Source organism: Pelodiscus sinensis, chromosome 2 (assembly GCF_052426305.1).
Source record: "Pelodiscus sinensis isolate ZL-2025 chromosome 2, ASM5242630v1, whole genome shotgun sequence".
Lineage (NCBI taxonomy): Eukaryota > Metazoa > Chordata > Testudines > Trionychidae > Pelodiscus > Pelodiscus sinensis.
In genome coordinates, this window is record NC_143053.1 from 69,130,493 (window position 1) to 69,155,061 (window position 24,569).

The 24,569-nt window shown below is 39.8% G+C and overlaps 1 protein-coding gene across 6 annotated transcripts in view; it reads left to right on the plus strand.

Annotated features, from left to right (window-relative positions):
* Positions 1-22,505, plus strand: part of PCMTD1 (protein-L-isoaspartate (D-aspartate) O-methyltransferase domain containing 1) — a 78,665-nt gene extending 56,160 nt beyond the window's left edge. For all 6 annotated transcript variants that reach the window (XM_075920714.2, XM_075920713.2, XM_075920712.2 and 3 more), the window contains 3 exons: positions 6,548-6,719; positions 11,650-11,773; positions 19,757-22,505. In XM_075920714.2, the coding sequence (XP_075776829.1) occupies positions 6,548-6,719; positions 11,650-11,773; positions 19,757-20,127 (667 nt within the window). In that variant the 3' untranslated portion in view covers positions 20,128-22,505. The remainder of the gene's footprint in view (positions 1-6,547; positions 6,720-11,649; positions 11,774-19,756) is intronic.
* Positions 22,506-24,569: the final 2,064 nt, after the last annotated feature.

The window sequence follows — 24,569 nt, forward strand, 5'->3', positions numbered from 1 at the left end:
GGCTACTCTGGGTCAGAGTATTTTATCTGTTTTGTGTACGAGTGACATTTTTTATGTCGACAGCTTTTTATTTTCTCTGTTAGACTTTAGCCCTCAGTTCAGCAGTTGATTCATAACAATACGTTATACTACTGAAGTGATCACCATGATTATTTTTTATTCATATTATCATGTGGCATTTGTAGCTTCTTTTAGTCATATACTTACAGGTCCTGGACCAGATGAAGATCCCTTGCTTATAGTAATGTCTTTCTCTGAATCCCACAAAGGCTGTTTGTTGCCTTAAGGGCCTTCACCAGTTCATTTGGATGAAGACTGCAACCCTGGGCCATAAACAAGGATTTCAAAATACCACAAACCTAGTAAGAATAAAGAGCTGCTGGTACTCCTCCTTGAGCCAACCCTATGATGACTCTAGCCCATAAATCAGAGACGTGTTGTAAAACAGAACTGGTCTGTTCCTCCAATAGGAACACAAAAGTTCATAATGCTCTTTTGGGGGAGCCTCTCACTTATTGGGCTATTTTTGTGGAAAGCTCCCTCCCTCCCTCCTTCCTTGGCTCCTTTGCAGTGTGCCAAAACTTTTCAAAGAGTCCCTAATCATGACTGCCTTCACTAATTATGGTAGACACTTTGAAAAGGTGTCTGGAATCTCCTCATGTCACTTCTCTAAGGCTACGACTAGACAGTGGGGCTATTTTGGGATACCAGAAATATCCCAAAAAAGCAATTTCATGTCTGTAATGGGCCTGTTATTTCGAAATATATTTCAAAATAACGGGCGCACTATTCCGGCATCCCTGTAATCCTTATGGTTAAGGGATTTGTCAGAATAGCGCTTTATTTTGAGGTAGGGGTGCTGTGTAGATGCACCCTAAGAGATTATTTTCTTTTAAAAAAGTAAGATTTTTTTTTTTGTATGTTGCCAATGTGCGTGCCATTGCATTTTCTTGGAAATACTTCCCTTTCCTAATTGTTTCAGGAAGATAAAGTAGCCAGCAGTGCCATCAGGAGACCAGAGGTCACCTGCAGTAGAAGCACAGCAGGCTGCTGGTGGAAGTGTCTGGTAATATGAAGGCAAGAAAAAGCCCTGAATGAAGCCCTGAATGGAAAAGGGTCTATAATAGTTGGTAGGTCAGGCATATAGACTGGCTACCTCTACTTCTCCCCAAACCTTGGACTAGAACAGGGTTCCCTCCAGGGATCGTGCACAGGTTTCATGAGTGACTACCCTCCCTCCCTATCTTATTTTATTTTTTGGTTTTTCTAGTCCTTGAGAGAATATAAAAATGAGCCAAATATGAATCTTGAATTACCCCAATATATAAGGTGGGTTATCCTGCCAATTTATCTCAAGCAAGGCCTTCTGGACTCTACAGATTTATGTCATGGATTCAGGCTTTTTCCCATGATGCCATTAAATGGAGTATTTTGTAATCTAAGTAATTTATTCTTTTGCATCCAAGCATCCTCCTCCCCTGTCTCCCTTTCATGCTGGGACCTGCATGCACCTGTTGCTCTCCCAGCTTTCCCTCAAGGTGAAGTTAATTGAATTATATTACACCATGCACTGTTCCACGGAGACACACAAAGCAGTCCCAACCACTCTCCCTTTCTTTCCTTCTCCTTGGATCTTTTGCTTGCAGCCTTGCTTTCCAATCTAGTGGACTCAGAGCAAAAAACATACCAAATGTTTGAAAGCTACCTGCAGTGCTTCAGAGAGAACATTGTAGTAGTTGCCAAAGTATTTTGAGATATGCATGGAGCTAGTAATAAGAAGGAGCACTGAGCTGTTTCAGGACCAACATCTATCTTTACAAAATAAATTATTTAAATTCTTCAAGTAAAAGCTTATCAGTTTATAAAACCAGAAGATTGTTTTATTAATGGCAATGTTATGAACATGAAAGCCATATCATACTTAGTGTCTCTGTGAATAGTGAAAGCTGCCAAGCCTCATTCTAATTTAAGGAAATGGATAGCTCGCTGTGTCTTGAATGTTGTCTGTGTTTCATTTAGGATCTTCTGTTATTGCTAGTCAATTTAAGCTATTTTCTTTCCAGTGATGCAGTCAGCTGTCAAGTTCACAACGTGGCTGCAGATGTTTGTGAACTTGTTAATGCAACTGGATGTAGGTTTAGATGAACTGGATTTAGAGACCTTCCAGATTAAATCAACCATGATTGTACCCTCTGTATGGATGAGTGAGTTTGTTTGGTTTTCATTTGATGTGGTTATTCAGGGAACAAAACAGCTTTGTGTTTCCCATCTCACTTTGCTTATTTTCCCATATTTTCTGTTTAAAAAGTTAATAGCTTTAAATTTATCCATCTAAACCAGAATTAGCATCATTTTGTATGCCCCTTCAGTAACAATGTGCTGCAAAGCTTTGATTATTGTCAGTACAGATCTGCATACTTTAGTAAACATGAATTTAATTATCAAGGTCAGAACCTTCTGAAGTTCTACCAATGTGGTTCTAACCATATTTGGGACTTCAGGTCCCAAAGTTGTCGCCCAGAGTTCTGTTTCTGATTTCCAAAGCCATGAGGCTGGAACTCCATTTAAAAACTTCAGTCAGTGCAGAATAGTACTCAAGGCATGCACAAAGCATTAAGACCGTATAAACTGCTGTGTTGTGTGCGCCTTTTGATGGAGCAGTTGAGAAGGAACCAGACAGTGATCGAGGATAAAGGAAATCCATGTACCAAGGACAGCCTTTTATAGAGCCTATGGGAGCTGAAGCTCTGATGAAGGGGGTCTTGAAAGCTATGCAGGATGTAGCTATGTGTAACTCCTGAAAGTGCACAGGAGAAGCACTGAGTGTCTTAGGCACTCAATTTGAAAGTAGCTAAGGGCAGGCTGGCCCTTCTTATAACTTCAGGTGTGATGCAGCAGTTGATGTGTTGGCACTAGAGAATGCCCCCCACTCTGCTTTCCAAGGACAAGGAACACCTCTTTCAAAGTTTTGGTTTACATTTTAACTTCCTAGTTGTAACCCCTTCTCTTTATTTAACAAAACTAGAGGGAGGGAATGAAACACTGGTGAGACTGGGGAAAGGAGGCAGGAGAGAAGAGAGGGTGGGAGAAGGGAGCTAGAAGGGGGAGGGGAAGCTCAGAGTTGGGGGTCTCGCTGGACCAACTTGATTTTCTTGCAAACCTGCTCCTGGCTTCGCATGTGGCCTTTGGTGGCCAGGCTGGCAGCTATCCTGCCATAGACGGCTACATTCCTCCATCTAATGCAGAGATCATGGACGTTGGTGGTATCCCCCCCCCAAACCTGAATAAAGTCCATGATCTCCACCCTGGACCAGGAAGGTGCCACCTTCTCCAGGCCCTGGCAGGCTCCTGGGAGCTGGCAGACTGCTCCTGGGGAGTGGTGGAGGGCTGGCTTCCAGTGGCTGGCTCATATTTTGGGGCCACTAGGTCAGGGGCAGTGACTGCTGGCTCTGGGCTGGCAGGCTTAGAGCTGGCACAGGCACTGTGGCCAGAGTCAACCCCTTTAAAGGCTCTGGGGACCAGGGGGGGGGAAAGGGCGGGAGAGAAGTGTTCTTGGTTGAGGCTGAAATGGCCACCAGGGCACCCTGGGAAGGCTGGAGGCCCCCTATTTCGAAATAAGTATCTACACAGTACTTATTTCGAAATAGCTATTTTGAATTTGGCATTATTCCTTGTGGAATGAGGTTTACCGAATTCGAAATAAGCGCTCTGCTATTTCGAATTTATTTCGAAATAGCAGTTTGGCTGAGTAGATGTTAGGAAAGTTATTTTGAAATAATAGCTGTTATTTTGAAATAACTGTTATTTTGAAATAACTTTGCTGTGTAGACATACCCTTTGTCTCCTCTTTTCTAAGATGAAAAGTCCCAGTCTTTTTAATCTCTCCTCACATGGGACCCGTTCCATATCCCTAATCATTTTTGTTGCCCTTTTCTGAACCTTTTCCAATGCCAATATATCTATTTTTGAGATAAGGCATCCACATCTGTACACCATATTCAAGATGTGGGCAAACCATGGTTTTATATACAGGCAATACGATGTTCTCTGTCTTATTCTCTCCCTTTTTTAATGACTCCTAACATCTATTGACCCCTCTCAAAAAAACTCTAGTAGATTAGTAAGGAATGATTTCCCTTTACAGAAAACATGCTGACTCTTCCCCCAACAAATTATGTTCATCTATGTGTCTGACAATTATATTCTTTGCTATAGTTTCAGCTAGTTTGCCAAGTACTGACATTAGACTTACCCATCTGTAATTGCCAGAATCATCTCCTGGAGCCCTTTTTAAATATTGGAGTCACATTACTTATCCTCCAGTCATTGGGTACAGAAGATGATTTAAAGGAGAGGTTACAAACCACAGTTGCTAGTTCCACAATTTCACATTTGAGTTTTTTCAGAACTCTTGGGTGAATGCCATCTGCTCCTGGTGACTTGTTACTGTTAAGCTTATCAATTTGTTCCAAAACCTCCTCCCAAAGACACCTCAATCTGGGACAATTCCTTAGATTTGTCACCTAAAAAGACTGGCTCAGGTTTGAGAATCTCTTTAACATTCTCAACCGTGAAGACCGAAGCAAATAATTCATTTAGTTTTTCCACAATTACTTTATCGTCTTTGAGTGCTTGTTTTGCATCTCAATCGTCTGGTGGCCCCTCTGGTTGTTTAGCAGGATTCCTGCTTCTGATGTACTTTAAAAACATTGTGCTATTACTTTTTGAGATTTTTCTAGCTGCTCTTCAAACTCCTTTTTGGCTTTTCTTATGATATTTTTATACTTAATTTGACAGGGTTTATGCTCCTTTCTGTTTTCCTCACTAGGATTTAACTTCTATTTTTTAAATGATGCCTTTTTATCTCTCACTGCTTCTTTTACTTGGTTTTTAAGCCATGGTGGCACTTTTTTGGTCCTCTGTGTTTTTTAATTTGGGGTATACATTTAAGTTGGGCCTCTCTTATGGTGTCTTTGAAAAGTTTCCATGCAGTTTGGAGGGATTTTACTTTTCACTGAACCTTTTTAATTCCTGTTCAACTAACCTCCTCATTTGTATGTAGTTCCCCTTTCTGAAATTAAATGCCACAGTGTTGGGTTGTAAAGGTTTTTTTCCACTGCAGGGATGTTACATTTTATTACATTATGGTGACTATTTAAAAGCGGTCCAGTTATATTTACCTCTTGGACCAGATCCTGCTCTCCACCTAGGACTAAATCAAGAATTGCCTCTCCCCTTGTGGGTTCCAGAACCAACTGCTCCACGAAGCAGTCATTTGAGGTATCACTTTTTTTCTTCTGTTTGGTCTGTGAGAACCAGAGTTGGTGACTTTCAGGGCACACAGTGGAAAACACGTTTTCCCACATTCTTTTTCCTTTTTATTTGGAAGAAAGCTGGATTTAGGGATTGATGAAAGGAGAGTAGTTTAAAATTAAGGACTTATTGAATTGTTTTCATTTTTGTGCAACATCCAGAGCATAACATGTGAATAAATACAGTAATTTAAAGGGGCTTTTTGTGTTTCAGTTTTTACTACTTGATTAAATGTTTAACAAGGCATCTATGATTGTACAGGCAGTCCCCAGGTTATGTACAAGATAGGGACTGTAGGTTTGTTCTTAAGTTGAATATGTATGTAAGTCGGAACTGGTACATATTGTAGGGGAAACTCTAGCCAAACATTTCTCCAGAGCTCAGTTTTATTCTCCCACATCTCACTTCCCTCAGTCCTTTATTCTCAAGCAGAGGTGTCTGCTGAGAAAAGCTGCTCCGCGTCTCCCTGGTCTGCTGGGGGAGCGCTAGCTTCGTGTCTCCCTGGTCTGCTGGGGGGAAGCAGCTAGTGCGGGGTTGCCTCACCCCGTTTGTAAGTAAGGATCCGATGTAAGTCGGATCCATGTAATCCGGGGACTGCCTGTATTTAGAAAAATACACTATTCTTTTTTGACAATATAAATCCGCTATGGGCAAACCAGGCTTGAGAATGGGCCACATGAGTGGCCCTACTTCATCTCAGTGGGCTACAAGATTGTCATAACCAAGGATTGGATAGTTTTGCTAATTGAACTTTTTTAAGTAGGATATGCAGGGTGTGCCGATTAAACTACAACAGCACTGTGATTGGATGTGGAAGTAGCAGTCAGTGTTGGGTGCAATCAGCACACACGTCACTTCATATGCTCTTTCTTTATGAGTGTGTTACTTTAATAATACTGGTAGGAAAAAAAACTGCAGACAGAAACCAGCAGAATTTGGAAGCCCTCTGCTTGGGCAATGGTAAACAAAAAGTCTTGTGGGCCAAACATAGAACCCTGATTGCCCACCACTGATGTAAATTGATATGCACAGACAAACATTGATATATTTCAGTCATGTCTTCTGTTTCTTTATCTAATACAATTAAGCGTGCTGGTGCTCTTATAAATATGTTAATTACAAATGAGCAAAAGTGTGAAATTGCAGTTTTATTATATTTAGCTAAATTTATGTCTAAAAACAGACCTCTATTCTGAAATATTTACCCTTTCTTTCCTTCTTCCTCTCCCCTCAGATTTGAATTCTGTGAACCTGCATTTGTGGTTGGTAATTGTCTGGAGATTGCATCGGACAGTCATCAGTATGACAGGATCTATTGTGGAGCTGGGGTCCAGAAAGATCATGAGAACTACATGAAAATTTTATTGAAAGTTGGAGGCATTCTGGTTATGCCCATAGAAGATCAGGTAATTCAGTGACCATTTCCTTTGCTATGTTTTAATATAAGAATCACACCGTTTTGACAAAAATGCTTGTCTCATATGTAGACTATAGACTTGATCTACTTGCTTTTTGACCAATGGTCCTTGTCTTTTCAACTATAGAAGTACAGTGTGAGTGTGAAGATGTTTTACAGTCTTTTTTAAAAGTTATCCTAAGGGTTGTTTGAGTGCATTGTTTTTTATGTCAGACTATGTTGGCCAGTTCACATCCAAAGGTCTATATTTGCATTAACTCGAAATCTGGTTAGCTTTTTTTTTATTTTATTTTATTTTATTTTTTTTAAAGTGCTGAGACAAAGGTGAAATTCTGGTCCAGTTGAAGTCCAAAGCATAAGAACGGCCATACTGGGTCAGACCAAAGGTCCATCTAGCCCAGTAGCCTGTCTGCCGACAGTGGCCAGCAACAGGTGCCCCAGAGAAGGTGGACCGAAGACAATGATCAAGCGACTTGTCTCCTGCCACCCCTCTCCAGCCTCTGGCAAACAGAGGCCAGGGACACCATTTCTGTCCCCTGGCTAATAGCCTTTTATGGACCCAGCCTCCATGAAATTATCTAGCTTCTCTTTAAACTCTGTTATAGTCCTAGCCTTCACAGCCTCCTCTGGCAAGGAGTTCCACAGGTTGACTACATGCTGTGTGAAGAAGAACTTGCTTTTATTAGTTTTAAACCTGCTATCCATTAATTTCATTTGGTGTCCTCTAGTTCTTCTGTTATGGGAACTAATAAATAACTTTTCTTTATCGGCCCTCTCCACACCACTCATGATTTTATAGACCTCTATCATATCCCCCCTCAATCTCTTTTCTAAACTGAAAAGTCCCAGTGGCTTTAACCTCTCCTCATATGGGACCCGTTCCAAACCTCTAATCATTTTAGTTGCCCTTTTCTGAACCCTTTCCAAGGCCAAAATACCTTTTTTGAGGTGAGGAGACCACATCTGTACACAGTATTCAAGATGTGGGCGTATCATAGTTTTATACAGGGGCAGTTAGATATTCTGTGTCTTATTTTTTATCTTTTTCTTAATAATTCCTAGCATCCTATTTGCCTTTTTGACCACCACTGCACACTGTGTGGAAGTTTTCAGAGAACTATCCACGATAACTCCAAGATCTCTTTCCTGATTTGTCATAGCCAAATTAGCCCCCATCATACTGTACGTATAGTTGGGGTTATTTTTCCTGATGTGCATTACTTTACACTTATCCACATTAAATTGCATTTGCCATTTTGTTGCCCAATCACTCAGTTTGGCTCCCAGTCTGCTTCTGTCTTGAGTATCCTAAACAGTTTGGTATCATCTGCAAACTTTCCTACCTCACTGCTTACCCCTTTCTTCAGATCATTTATGAATAAGTTGAAAAGGATTGGTCCCAGGACTGACCCTTGGGGGACACCACTAGTTACCTCTCTCCGTTCTGAAAATTTACCATTTATTCCTACACTTTCTTTCCTGTCTTTTAACCAGTTCTCAATCCAAGAAAGGACCTTCCCTCTTATCCCATGGCAATGTAATTTACACAAGAGCCTTTGGTGAGTGACCTTGTCAAAGGCTTTCTGAAAATCTAAGTATACTATATCTACTGGATCCCTCTTGTCTGCATGTTTGTTAATGCCTTCAAGGAACTCTAATAGATTAGTAAGACATGATTTCCCTTTACAGAAACCATGTTGACTTTTGTCCAACAAATTATGTTCTTCTACATGCCTCACAATTTTATTCTTTACTATTGTTTCGACTGATTTGCCCGGTATTGAAATTAGATTTACTAGTCTGTAATTGCCAGGATCGCCTCTAGAGCCCTTTTTAAATATTGGTGTCACGTTGGCTACCTTCCAGTCATTAGGTACGGAAGCCGATTTAAAGGATAGGTTACAAACCACCAATAATAGTTCAGCAGTTTCAGTTTTCCTTTTGAGTTCTTTTAGAACCCTTGGATGAATGCCATCCGGTCCCGGAGATTTGTTAACATTAAGTTTTTCTATTTGTTCCAAAACCTCCTCTAATGACACTTTAATCCAGGACAGTTCCTCAGATTCATCACCCACAAGGAATGGTGCAGATTTGGGAATCTCCCTAATGTCCTCAGCCGTGAAGACTGAAGCAAAGAAATAATTTAGTTTATCCGCAATGGCTTTATTGTCCTTGATTGCTCCTTTTATATCTCGATCGTCTAGGGGACCCACAGGTTTTTTAGCAGGCTTCCTGCTTCTAATATACTTAAAGCATTTTGTTATTTCTTTTTGAGTTTTTGGCTAGCTGTTCCTCAAAATCTTTTTTTGCTTTTCTGATTACATTTTTACACTTGATTTGACAGTGTTTATGTTCCTTTCTATTTATTTCACTAGGATTGGACTTCCTCTTCTTAAAAGATGCCTTTTTGTCCCTCACTGCTTCTTTTACATGGTGGTTAAGCCACTGTGATTCTTTTTTAGGTCTCTTGCTATGTTTTTTAATTTGGGGTATACATTTAAGTTGGGCCTCTATTATGGTATCTTTAAAAAGTTTCCATGCAGCTTGCAGGGATTTGGCTCTAGTCATTGTGCCTTTTAATTCCTGTTTAACTAACCTCCTCATTTTTGTGTAATTCCCCTTTTTGAAATTAAATGCCAGAGTGCTGAATTGCTGAGGTGTTCTTCCCACTACAGAAATGTTAAATGTTATTATATTATGGTCACTATTCCCAAGCGGTCCTGTAACTGTTATCTCCTGGACCTGATCCTGCGCTCCACTCAGGACTGAATCGAGAATTGCCTCTCCCCTTGTGGTTTCCTGTACCAGCTCCTCCAAGAAGCAGTCTTTTAAGCCATTGAGAAATTTTATCTCTGCCTCTCTTCCTGAAGTGACATGTATCCAGTCAATATGGGGATAATTATAATAATGGGGGATTTTAGAGTTCTTATTTTGGTAGCCTCTCTAATCTCCCTCAGCATTTCAATGTCAGTATCACTGTCCTGGTCAGGTGGTCGGTAATATATCCCTACTGCTAATTTCTTATTATTGGAGCATGGAATTACTATCTATAGGGATTCTATTGAACATGTTGATTCATTTAATATTTTTATTTTATTTGATTCTACATTATCTTTCACATACAGTGCCACTCCGCCACCCACCTGACCTGCTCTAGCCTTCCGATATATTTTATATCCTGGTATGATTGTGTCCCACAGATTTTCCTCATTCTACCAGGTTTCAGTGATGCCTATTATGTCAATCTCCTCCTTTAATACGAGGTACTCTAGTTCACCCATCTTATCAGTCAGACTCCTAGCATTTGTTGTAGAAGCACTTTAAAAATTTGCCACTGCTTATTTGTCTGACCTTCCCTGATTCATTGGATTCCTTTATATGCGGTTGTTTGTCTGCTCTGGCTCATGGTTTGTCCTCTCCCCTCCTCTCTTTCTGACTATAGCTTAGAGAATCTCTATCAATAGATTCTCCTCTAAGAGAAGTCTCCATCCGATTTACGTGCATCTCCACACTAATCAGCTTTCCCCCATCTCTTAGTTTTTTTTAATGTTTGGTGCCAGCAAAACTCCCATCGAGTTCAGTGGGGCCAGGATTTCACCCAAAATACCTTAATGTGCTGTACCTGCTCCAAAACATCTTTGATTATAAAACAAACAAAAAAACTTTGGTATTTTCTTTAAAAATTATTTTCTCTTCCCTATTGTATAAAAGGAAAACACAGCAAAAATCTCCACTGCTGCCAAATGCACAAAGTATGAAAACTAACAAAACTGAATTTTTAATGCTTTCTTTCAGGTATTGTTATTTTAGCTGTTACATGTAGTAATATTTTCAGTCGGAAGTGTAATTTAATAAAATAAAATATTTAGCACCTATTTATCATTTTTATCAATAGATCTCAGAGCTTTTCAGACAGAAAGTAAGCATCATTATCTCCAGTTTACTGATGGGGGACACTAGGGCAGAGGGTTGAAGTGACATCCCCTCTATAGTTGAAGTTGCTGTCCCTCTGTAGACAACTTTTTATTGAAATGTTTGAACTAATGACTAGTATGCGTGTTAGTACTTAATTAACAGTTCTCACTTATGAAGTTTCCATATGGAAGCTGCATAGTTTCATCATAAGCAACAACAAAACATTTTTTTAAAATGTGTATAATTAAAATATATCAATAGGTAGCATAATTGGATGTTTTCTAAATTAATAGGAATATCATGTTTTACTGAGTAAATATTCTTTATATAGATATATTTAAGTGGAAGATTACAGATTTATATAAATACACTCTGCTAATAATTATGAATACTGGAGACCGTGAGAATTATCATGATCTTGGACTTGCTGCATTCAGTCTGGACTAGTGCCAAAGAAAGCTCTGCTAGGTTAACTTAATAATAGAGTTGTGTGCTCATTTCTCCTATTTTTCAGACACCAATAAAACATCTTTAACAATACCTAGCAGAGAGAGATGTGTAGTTATCTGCTCAGTAATCTGATGGTTAGATATAGAATGTGACTAGGCAGCTGAGGATTTTCAATTATGATCATGCAAACAAAGATGAAACTGTACTAAATCTTTCTAAATCTCGCCCTGCTCTCTTAGTTAGTGTACATTAATATTAAATGTAAATAATTTGAATATTTGAACTTTGAAAAAAAAGTTACCAGAAGGGCATTGTTAATAAAGCATAAATACATGCTAACACTTTTACTTTTTTCAGAGCATAACAAAATGGAAATGTATATAAAATTCAGCTTTGGCAGGAGAACATTTGAAGCAAATTAAAATGGCAATGTTGTAAACTATTTCAAATTGAAGAATGGTGGGTGTAAAAAAAAAACAAAAAAAAGCAAATGAAACCATTTATTTAACTGCTGAACTTTGTCTTAATATTTTTGTTGGGTTTTTTTCATTCAGCTAACACAAATTCTGCGAACAGGACAGAACACTTGGGAAAGTAAAAACATTCTTGCTGTTTCATTTGCTCCACTAATACAACCCAACAGGAATGACAACAGCAAACGTGATACCGTGGGACTGCGTGAGTATCATCTGGTTGTGGCTTTTTGGCACATCTAGTTTGTTGTAACTGAGCTGGTATTCCTGCACATAGTGCAACAGAAAAGCTGTGAGTCTCTCTGGTTCTGATCTGGGATGTAAGTGACTAATCAGTGATCCGATAAGCATTAACTTATCAGATAGTTGAGTAGTGACTTGACTAGTTGCTCCCCTGCCCCCCCTTGATTCCTCTATCAGAGAGAGGCAGGGAGGTGGGGAAGCAGGAGCTGGTGTTGGGGGAAGCCAGCAGCACCATGTCCCTGGGGGGTGGACAGGGGCACAGCGGGGAAGTGGTGCGAGCAGGGACTGAAGAAGCCATTTCCACTACAGCAGCTTCAGACTTTGAAATGCACAAGCCCCTACTGGGCTCTTTTCTGTTTCAAAGGCTCAAACAGCTGCAATGGGAACTGGCATCAGCAGAGGTCTGCTTGAGTCCCTGCTGGCCCTGTTCTCCCTGTGATACCCTCCCCTTGCTGCCCCAGTAAAAGGCAAGGGGCAGGAACAGGACTTGGTCCTGAGGGGAGCCGGCTTGAAAGCCAATTCTCCCCAGCACTTTCTCTGGGGTGCTGCCTGCTGCCTCTATCAGTGGTAGAAGGGGAGGATAGGGGAGGCTGCTGAAAAGCAGCCCCTGTCTGCAAGGTTCCCAGTGGGAAGCTGGGCCCCACCCTGAGGACAGGGGCTACTGCTGCCATGCAGCCCCTGTTAGTTGCAGCCAGGGCTGGCCTTGGGCAGGGGCTACTCCCGGCAGCAGCCCCTGTATGCAGCCAGCCCTGCCTGCTGCAAACAGGGTCTGGTGCCAGAGCAGCCTCTGTTTGTGGCAGCCAGACTTCTCCATTGCAAACAGAGGCTACTCCGGCATCAGCCCCTTGCCCAAGAGCAGCCCTAGCCACCGTGAACAGAGGCTGCTCCAGCACCAGCCCCTGTTTGTGGCAGGACAGGGCTGTCCGCCGCAAACAGGGACTGCTGGACTCAATGGGAGCCAGGACCCTAGTATTCCTGGCTCATGCTGATCTCTGCACCTTTGCATTTTAAATGTAGTAAGAGCCTGAATGTTCTTACTACATTTAAAATGCAGCGCTGTAGTGGGTGTGACTTCCAGAGCCAACATGGGATGGGACTGCTCAGTCCCAACTTGAGCCTGCTCCTTGATCTACCTTCTCTGGGGGTCTGCCGAGTGGTCCTGTCGACTAATCGTATAGTCGATACAAATTGTACCGACTATATGATAAGCCTGATTTTAACAGTCTTAGTTCTGATATATAAAATTTCTTGTTTGTGTTCAGCATCACTAAGTCACAAATCTTTCTGAATCCAATAAAGTTTATTTTTTATATTTTAAATTAAAGCCATACAGCAAGTTTCCTGTTGGGCCTCCCTCCTTTTTCTTGTGGACAGCCTGCAAATCTTCTTCTTGACGTCACCACTAGTCAGCCAAGTTCACTTTGACTAAGCACAAATAAACACACACTGTTTGTATTTGAAGTTGCAGTGAATGGTGAATGTATACCCTGTGTGTGTCTTTCTGGTAGCAGTGAAACATTGTATAAATTGGATTTCTCCCCCAAGTGGAAGGGCCTCCCTGAAGTTTGTGTTTTGAGAAGGTGGACAGACTATTTCAGGAACATGGACATACTTAATGAACATTAAATTGGATTGGGATTTTCTTTCTAATTCCAACACTTTGGCCCAGATTTTTTAAAGTTATTTAGATGTGTAAAGATTCTTATAAGTTCCTAGTGTTATTTTCAAAAGTGCCCAGTTAACCCTTCTCTGCTCAGCCATTTTTACACACTTTACTTTATCTTTTTTACCAGAGTGCTCAGTCGAATTCAGTCACATTACCTAGATCCAGGGATGGGGAACCTTTTTTGGGTTGGGGGCTGATGATCCACAAAAAAATCAGTTGGGGGCCAACTCACAAAAGTGAGAAGCCAAAGGAAATAAAAACCTATCTCACTGACATGACCCCTGACTGAGAAGCAAAAAGACACTCCCCATATTCCTCTAACCCACCAGAGCCTAGCGGGAGCCTAGGCTAGTAGATTTTGTGGGCCCCACAGCCTCTGGGATAGGGCCCCAAAATGAGGGGTTCAGTATGTAGGAGGGGGTTGCCGTGTGTGTGGGTCTGGGATGGTGGGAAGGGTGCAGAAGTGGCCTGGAGATGGAAGGGAGTGCAGGAGTGTCTGGGCAGGAGGGGAGCACTTACCTGGAACAACTCCCTGGGGACATGGCTCCACATTCCCTAGCGCTCCCAAGCACTGCTCTCCACTGCTCCTATTATCCATGATTACAGCCAATCGAAGTGACAGGGGAAAAGCCTCTAGCCAGTTCTTTGCTGCACTGCCATTCCATTTCCTTGGGGAGAGGAGAAGGTGTGGCAGCACGCAGAATCTCTTCTTCCCCCTGTGAGGCAGTGCCAATGGGTCAGATCCAGCCTCTGGCTGGCCTGACTGGCCCATGAGGCTCAGGTTCTCTTCTCCTTACACCAGCTTTCCTCTGGGGAAGTGGGGAAGGGACACAGGCTCCCTGTTGCAGGGGAAGGGGGAAGAGGGAGGAAGCCCTCAGCCTAGGAAGTGGGATCCAGGCAAGCCTGGGGCCAGATTCGGCCCTCAAGTCTTTGGTTCCCCACCCCTGCCCTGGATGGTAAGGCTTTGTGACGGACCGGGCCGGGTCTGGGCACAGCTGAGGGTGTCTGCTCAGGGTGAATTGCTCAAATTCGGGGCTCCTTACAGCCCCCAGACTGGAAACCTTCCCAAATAGGCCACAAACCAGTCCCACACAGCGCTTCAGCTGCCTGCCTGAAGCCTCACAAACAGAACCCCTCCGACACCCCAGCAATATCTGTGCCACAGATAGCCCTGGGTCTCATACACAGGTGAGAGGTCTTAGAGCCCAATCTCACCTATCCCGAACAAGTTCTGTCCAGTTCCAAGAAACCAGTCTCAGATCCCAGGTCAATTTACCCTCTGGACCTTGCCCACAAATCATGCTGAGCGAATCCTGTAGAATCTAACATCTAAAGGTTTATTACTACCAGAAAGAGAAGCATGAGAGTAAGGTTGTTAAAGTATCATACATTACATGCATTGAATCTCCCAGTTCTCGATGCAGGCTTCTAGCAGAGATGTTATAACTGCTGGCTTAAAAGTCTTTGATGTACATCCTATGTCAGGACAGGTCCACAGTTCTTTCCGGCTCTTTGATCCCTGTACTGCTGCTTCTGGGATGAAGAGCTGAGCTGACTACCAAGGTGGAGTCATCCACATGGCATATTTATACCTTCTTCCCCATCTCTTCTTGGCAGGTCACCTGGCCAGCGGCCTATCCCTGTGTTCCCTGCTGGTAGCCCTTTGGTATCACTCCCCATTCTTGAGGTGTATCCTTGGCCTGTGGAGGGCTATTGTTCCATAGAGACTTGCTCATTAGCATGTCCATAGGCCAAGCTCTGCTCATTGCTCAACCACATACAGAGAAACATTCAGTACCCATACAAAGTACATGCTTATAACTTCTCACACAGACATTATACAATTACATGAATAGCATATATAGAATCAGAAGGAAGTAAGCAGATTCTATTCAACACCTCACATGGCCCCCATTGTCCCACATTTGGGGCCAACACCTTCCTCCCCCCTCCCCGCATGGGTGCAGCAGTGATCTGTCTGTTTCCCTAAAATTCAGTAACGTGACAGGCTCTTTCTGCAACTCTGCTTCAGTTCTCATAATATAAATACATTTTGTTCAAATCCTCTTTCCTGCCTAGAGGTACAGGAAGAGAGGAAAGCTTCTTCTCATTTTCCAGATACTTTTAAAGGAAGCAGTGTCATGAGCAGAAAAGATTTTTTTTTTTAAATAGACTTAAAAAAATTGCAATTTATAGTTACCAATTTTTAAACAAGTGGTGTTTGCCCAATATAATTTTGAGTCACAGTAAATAAAATCAGTACAGAGCAACATTTGAACATTTTTAAAAATATATATATTTCCATAAAAAGGCATCGTTTTAAATTTTAAGTTGCTCGATTTATAAAAGGAGCAAGAGAAGAGACATAATCAATGAATGGGACAGGTAGTTACTGATAAGTATGTTTTATATATTATTATGGAAAACACATGCTACAAGAGGAGAGCTTGATGTGCCCGTTCGGATACAGTGAGAGTATGTAGATAAGCTGCACTTATCTAAGCCAATTTGGAAGGTGAGAAAAGTGATACTCTGACTGGCTCTCAAATTGCAAGTGGCTCTTTGCAGCACATTATAGTAAAACAGTGTGTAATTTAATTAACAACCAATCAGGATGCCTTTACAATCTTATTAATGAATTAAGTTACCAACTTACATTAAGTTATTTATTTGCTGTATAAAATATTTTCCCCTCTTGTTCACAGTGTGTTGTGGCTCTTTGGGGGTAACATTGACTACTAATTTGGCTCAGGTCTGAGTATGTCTAGCTTTATTCTTCCTTACAATGAAGTAAGGTTGTTTCTCTGGCTTAAAGATCATGAGAATGGAATAGTAACTAGTACTCTTATACAATATAACGCTTCCCATCTTTCAAAACCCTTTGTAAAAGACCCCAGTCTTACTGGGATAACATCTGGTGGTATATGTAAGATAAAATATATAGCTTTGAGATGAACATAGATGAACCATTTGGTAATAGGGACCATAACTTGTGGTCAAGATGCCTGAGCCGCCCTACTCTCACTGTGTTCCACAATGATAAAGTTTCCTTATGGCTACACCCTAAATTCCTCCTAAAATGTCAGAGTTCCACCTATATCAGTGCCTATGTTCAGCCCCAAGCCATATGCCTCCCATGTGGACAGAGTCCTTCAACATCACCTGTGCACTGCATTCTACAGTCTTCTAGCCTGTTTCGTTTGCACAGTACCAAAACTATTTGTAGCAGTTGTTGACTGATCCTAGAGTGAATCCCTATCCTCCCAATGAATCTCCAATTAGATCTCCGGGTGCAGCTGCAAATGCTCCATGTTATCCAATATACCTCCTGCCTGATGGAGTCACAGCACACTCTATGCTAGTGAGTGCAGGCAGCCACTTTGGGCTGCCTAGCGGAGGTTTCATGGCAACATGATGCTCCATCCACATATTCACATCCCATAATGTCATCATCCAAGCATTGGCTATAGATGGCACTGTGGGCCCTGCTGTACTACAAATTCTACTTCCTCTCACATACACCTCTATGTTGATCACTGCTTTCTACTCACCCACATTTGGAATATATACTGGAACCATCACTCAAAGAAGAGGAGGTAAACTATCTGTAATTGCAGCCCCTTTAAGATGTGTAGTACCTATTTGTATTCCATTACCCACCCGCCATCCCCTCTTGCTTGCTGAACTATTTAGTGGTAAGGAAGACACAGGAGAAGCACTAATCTGTATAACCCTTGCCTATGAGCACGAGGGTTGAACATGCAAATCAAAAGAGGCTGCTAAGAAAACTTTCCAGTGCGTGGAACGTGTACACAAGAACGTTTGGAATACTAACAGGGACCAGTGATAGAAATGTAGCCGTGTTAGTCTGGTGTAGCTGAAACAAAATACAGGACTATGTAGCACTTTAATGTAGCTCATCATCTAATAAACCATCTTGTTAGTCTTTAAAGTGCTACTTAGTCCTGTATTTTGTTAACAGGGACCACACATCAAAAAGAACCTCCAGTTAATGGTAAATAACTTCCTCCTTTCAAATGTCTATAGAAGAAATACCTTTAAGTGAAAATGATTATGGTGTATCATTTTTTCTTATACAACTTCAAAGTCCATTATTGCTAGGATTTAAGCTTTAAAAACAAGCTCCCATTTGAGCCAGCCATACATTTTCTCAGCATCGAAAGCTTATTTAGGGTCTGACTCTCTTATCTACAGTTGAATTTCTAAAAGCCAAAATGTTATGTGGGTGCTTGGTGTTAACTGATTTACTGACCTCTTATAAACTAAATTCAAGTGCACAATCAGTGTTCCACACCTTTAAATAAATCTTTGCAAAGGAGTTTGTAATCTACATTTAGTGTAGCAAACTGAGTCTGCAAAACTGTAAAACTTGGTGACTTCCCCTTTTTGCATTAAAGTAGTTGGAGCTAAAAAATCTATTGGCATGGAATCATGAGGGATAATGTATTTATCTTACTAACACATATGCCTGTCTGTAAAGCTCTACCACTCATAGGTGATAATTAAGATAAATGATTGCTGATATGATTGAAGGAACTTTCTTTAAATCCTCAGGACCTTACAAATATCTTTATTTCCTCTGGGAAATCGAAGGGATTATTATAATTTGTGTATATCTACTAGCAGAAATAATAAAATATCTGATTTTGTGTATTTGGGATTGGATGATTTTGATTTTAGGTGTTGTTTCATCCTACTAATTTTATGGAGAAAGAAGGCTGAGAGCTCATTGGCTTGTATATTTCTCTTGGGACCTTTGACATTTGTTTCAGTATTTTATCTAATAGTTCATTTCTCCTATGATTTGTGTAGGGCTCTCTAAATTTTTAGTCCCATTTATGGTAAGAATGTCTCTAGTTCATATTCTTTATCCACCAAATCTTTTATAGTTTGTTTACAACTCTATTAATGTAGCCTGAAAGCAGGGCTTAATAAGCTTGCGATTTAACAAATGCATCTTTTAAAAGATTGTTATTGGTTTTGTTCTTTTAAAATGCTTAGAGGGTTTTTAGAAGATTTGGCATTGAAATTTCCAGATATTCGACTAAAATCTTTGCTGCTAATACTAGAATATCGTAAATATTATGCTTTTCAATTCCATTTTTAGCATACAATTGAAGCCTCCATTTGCATCTCTAAATATTGGAGGAAGTGGCTTTGAAATGTATCTGGCTGCTTGATTTTTTTTTTTTTTAAATCCAGTATTGGGAGCATATAGAAACATGTTCTTTTTTTTTTTTAATCAACATTGCCTCTTCCCCATATTATTTTTCCATACCTGAAACTTTTCTATTTGTGTTGTGTTGTCCGAGCTGTGCAGGAAGAAAGACAGGGCATAAGGGATGTGGTTTAACTCATTTCCAGATTGAATTAAATAAAGTTGAAGCTATCCATCCATAACTTGTCCAGTGCAGATCATACTTTCTTTCATAATGTGTTCTGCCTTGATAGAAGAGAGAACTGCCATCTTCTCTATCCCATCCACTCCTGAGCTGTCCCAAAACTATTGCTGGGAACCCACATTCCTCCCCTTGTACAAGAATTGAGGGAAAAGAGGTTATCTGATACAGAGAGAAGACTTCTGGAGCTCCTTCTCTCCTTTTTTTAGGGAAGGCCTTTCCATAACTCCAATTTCAGTTCTGGTTCATCAGGGAAGCAGGACTTTTATCGAATAATACCTTTACTGGGTACCCATCAAGCTGGGACAGGGTGAACTTTACCTCCCAACCCACTGGGGAGGTCACTGAAGAGCTGTGGGGAAAGCGGAGGAGGGGGGAAGAAACCACCTATCTAAACCAATCTGACAGCATAAGAAAAATTCCTTTCCTGTCCTAAAAAAGCAACAAGTGCACTGCACACAGCAGATCAAAAACCTGGTCCTTCTCTAATCCCAGGAGTAGGAGCCATTGCTCTAGGCATGTAGTGGCACCCTAGTCATGAAGGAAAGGGCTTATATTTCCTCCTGCTGTCTGTGTGGAGTCAATGAAATTCTGCTTGGCTATCTGAGCACATCAACTTAGATGCAAACTCTCTCTAGGTACGCTGCACTCATGAAAACCATAATTAAGTTCAGCTCACACAAGTTTACTGATTTGATGCATGGTTTGTCAAAGATTGCTAAACTTTGCCTTTTATATGTGTATATATTAAGTCTTCACTTTGCTGTTCAGTATCATACTTTAATTTTCTGTAGAAGTTTCTTTTAGAAAATAACAATTTCACTAATAGGCCATGTATCATTTTTCTTTTTTGTTTTAGCCCCTTGTGCTGTTCGGAATCTACAGGACTTAGCTCGGATCTACATTAGACGCACTCTTAGAAACTTCATAAATGATGAGATGCAAGCCAAGGGTATCCCTCAAAAACCGCCACCAAAACGAAAACGCAGGAGGTGCCGTAGACACAGGATTAACACTTATGTGTTTGTAGGCAATCAGCTCATTCCACAGCCTCTAGACAGTGAAGAGGATGAAAAGATGGAGGAAGACAACAAAGATGATGATGATAAAGATCACAATGAAGCCTTGAAGCCAGAGGAGCCTCCTCGAAACTTATTGAGAGAAAAAATTATGAGTCTACCGTTACCTGATTCTTTAAAAGCATACTTGACATACTACAGAGAGAAGTAACTTGTTTTAAGTAGAAACAATGCCTACTGATAGCTCCTTTATTCTTGAAAAATGTAGCATTTATTAAGAAATAGATGGACATATATCATTAGTCTTTCAACAAGACGGAAGTACAGTGATAAATTGTAACTTCTGTCTTAACTTTGCTACAAAGACTTGTATTCAGTAGTACAGAATCCCTTTTTAAAAAAATTATTTTTCTTTAAATTTTGAGAAATACAATTTTAACTCTGATAGAAAAATATTCCAAAGCAGTATGCAGCATTAATCAAGACTTGGCATGGTAAATCCTTTTTGATCTTTAACAGATTTGTATTGATAGAAGGGTAAGTGAAATTTTATATGTGCTAAAATAGCTGTTGAACAAATGCATTCTGACTTGAATAACAGTTGTCTGCATAAGGTTTTAAACATACAACACAAGCATTTCTCATATAATCTTGAAACTGTACCCTTTAAAACATTTATTTTACCATGACATTGTTGCAGTCATTATTACTGTGTTGATATAAATGTATTCCAAGAAATACACAAGTGCAATAACTGTATACAGGCAAGAATGAGTTGGCTTTAATGAAAGACAAAAATGCAAGTTCTGAAATGTCAGGTGGCCCTGCTACTATTGTATTTATATCTTTTGCCAAAAGATCTTGAGGAAAGTGACCATTTCTCTCAGAGCCTTAAGGGAATATCATGTTGAATATAAAGCAAAAAACAAAACAAAAAACAAAAAAAATCCAAACAAAACAAAACAAACACAAAAAACCCCACACACCTTAATATAACCCTTTTTGTTTAACTCCGTATTACATTTTCAGTATTTATAAATAGAGACATTTCCTCATTCTCAAGGATTTTAAGACAATTTCTAAAATCACAGTGTTGACACAATATTTGGTAACAAAGATTGTAATTTAGAATTAAAATGATTTATATTTACTACTTTAATAGAATAGAATATGAATAGCTTGTCTTGCTTACTTGGATAGCTGTAATAGTAGATTTTGTTCAGCAAATGCACTTTAGTAAGTGGATTTTCTATTTCATCTACATATTTTCTGAGAAGGCAGAATTGTGCTGGCCCTACATTTGTTTCTGAACACATCTCTTTTTAGTGCATAAATATTCACAGTTGTTTATATCTATCTGTTGGAAATTGAGAGTAGCAGTTTAAACTTTGGGACCCACTGAGTTCTCCTTTGAATATTTTCCCCTCCACCTCTTTCCTCCCATTTGGTGAAGTTGCTTGCAGTTTTCTTCTTGGCTTGATGGAGTGCTTTGTTCATTTTTGCCCACTTAATATTTTGAGTGTATTGTAGCATAGCCATGATGGAGAATGCAGTTTACGAACTAGGCATGATATTCAGTTAAAGCCACTTTTATTGGAAACATCTGTTTGTTGGACCTAATGGAAAACATTCCTCTTAGAAAAAAAAATTCTGCGCAATATATTTACTTTTGTGGTAATACTCATTATTAAATCCATCAGCCATTTAACCTAAACATAAGATAAAATCCTCACCAGTGCAATTAATATCTGGCTATCAAATACTCATAATGAGTTTTCCAATACTCATTAACAAATTAAACATTGTGTCCAACTTCAACAGTGAGATAATGTATAGTCCTGCTACAGATTGGACACTGATTTTTTGATGGTGCATTTCATGCCTCATTTACCATTTTTAAAAGTATGTCTTAGTAATGTTGAAAAGGCATCTTGATGAAAGGCCTATTGTACCAGTGCATGGATTTTTTTTTTTCCACAGCAAAGTCTCAGCATGAATAAATTAAAAAAAGAAAAACCTTGCTTTTATTTTCCTGACCTTATTTTCACAATAAGAAAAACTGGTAAGAGATAGTTTAGCTATTTTCCTATAATATGATATAATGGAGTATTTGCAATGGCTTAGCTATTGGAACTATCTTTCATTAAATATTTTGTTTTAGATGGAATTTCAGTTTAAATAATCTAAAAATCAAGATGTTATACTTTCCAGGTAGCCTGAGAACTTTGTGTTATTTTTCCAGAATCAGCATCCATATGTTCAAGAGTTCGAAGTTACTAAATATAATTTTACATCTTTTCATTGAGACCTTTATAAAGGATGCTTTCGAAGAATGACTTTTTGCATTGTTTTTCACTCTATTGTATACTTGATAAAATAGACAATGGATGATTTGCCATGATTATTCAGTATGTATCTTTATGGGAGTCACTGAAATGGTTTCTTTTCTGTTTATATGTGGATTTATTTTACACTGTTGAATTTACATTTACATTAAATAAAAAGGTAGAAATGCAAAATGCATCAGTTGTCTTTGACATATGTTGGTATTGGGACAATGTTGCAATAAAATAGTTTTTGTTTGGCTAATGCTTACTCAAACTTATTTTTTTCATGGAAATGCTTTCATTTGTGTTTGATTTCCATTTTCAGTCTGTTCATATTCATTCATTCATTGGAAAACAATGATATAATTGAAATGAAAAATTACTACAATGAGGAAGAAATGATGCACTGGTACTTAAACCCATTTTAGGTATGCAGTCAGGTTGCTTATGTATTTCCAATATGCTTAGCAGCTGCATTTTTCATTGAGACTTAGCTTCCAACATTTAAAAATCTGTCCATGTGTACAGTAGATTTCTAAATCCACATTTAGGTCACCAGGCAACTTGGAGCTTATTTCCTAAATTTTCATTCACCATCTATTTTGGCCTATCATGAATTAAAAAAGATGAGGTTATTTGTTGCCAGTTGATATCAAATGTATGTGGAGTTGATGAAAGCAGTTTTTGAGCTACTCAATATAAATGTACTCATGTTCCTCTTGTGGAAAGTCTTATTGTTCCTGATGTAATTAGTTAAAGCTTGCAAATTTAAACTTTTTTTTGACTGATTGATCTACCTTGTGTTCTGTCTTACAAGGATAATATATAATGAACAAATACTAAATTCCTATCAGAGTCATTTACAGAAGTCCACATTAATGAGCCAGTAATCATGTTGATAATATTTCCCTCAGATCAGTATGCTCGCAGCGTTGAGGCTTTTCTCTACAAACTTGATGTGAAAAGGTCAGTAGGCTGTTTACTGGAGCAAACTAAAGCCTTTTAAATTCACCTAGCTTTTATTCTTCTGATAACAATATGTTACCATGAGGGACCCATATCTGACTGTCTGACTGCATCCCTCATTTCTACAGCCTAGCAGATCTGCATCTTAAAGGTCAGATCTGAACCAAGTTGACATGACCTGAATGGCTCCAGATTTGCTAAAATCAGGGTATTTGAAAAACAGCTACGTTGTCTTCTCTGGATGCATTTACAAGCATTTTTGCTTAGATTCATCGTCAAGACTGGAAACCACTATCCGCTTTTACAGAACCTATTCTACAGTCTTCCCAGATTCTCTTTGCCTTCTTAATTTTCCTGGGTACGAGATGTCCCTCAGGTTGTCTACTTGTAGTGATTTTGTGGCAGGTGTCTTTACTCTTTTCTGCATCATTATGACAATATCTTAGCATACTTTCTCTAGTTCAAAATATTTCTTTTTCCCCTTGAAGGCAAATTAGCCTTGTTTTTGTCTGCTCTTAGTCTGTTGCCATCTTTATTTTTTTTTGAGAAATAGCTCCTGAATTTGTAAGCCACAATTTTCAAACATAAGCTAAAGTTAGATTCCTAAATAAGTGGCTTGTTTTTCAGCAGGGTGAGAACCCAGCAGCTCCTCCTGTCGTGAAGGGAAGCTGCTTGTGACCTCACTGCCTCTGAAAATTGGGCCACTTATTTAGGGAGCTAAATATGAATTTATGAGCCAAATTGCAGGTCTGTATTTTTTTAATATCATAACCCCCTGCTTTAGTCTTTAAATGGGAACAGGCATCCCAGCACAAGTAGGCAGACGTGCTTTAGCTCCGATTAAAATTAAATAACAGTATAGCCAAATAACTGAAATGGCTCAGACTATCCATGTGAGCACATAGCCAAGGGTGCTGAGTGCGTATGTACTCAGGTGGCTATCCTGAAGTGGCACCTGTGCTACCCCCAAGCTATATTGCTATTTTAGTGAGAGAACATGAGCAGAGTTAGTGTTGTGTGTACCACAGAGTGTGTCTACTTGAATTGGGATGCCTACTCCCAGCCATAGTCTAGACATACTTTAAGCCAAATGTAACCTATAATTCTTTCCCCTGAACACTTAATGTTAAATGAAGCATGTAAGGCCTGCTACTGGTGCCATGTGTGCAGTATAACCTGTTGAGTGCTCAGCAGCTAAACCAGGGATCCCTCCATTCCCTGAGTGGGTGGAGTTATGCCAGATACCCCTTTGAATAAAAACCAATAACACTAGGTCCAGTTTGTCTGCCTAGACATTTTAAGGTTCAGAAATGAAGAGGGTGACCAGCAAACTTGTGTGTTGGAATGTGAGGTGACTGTT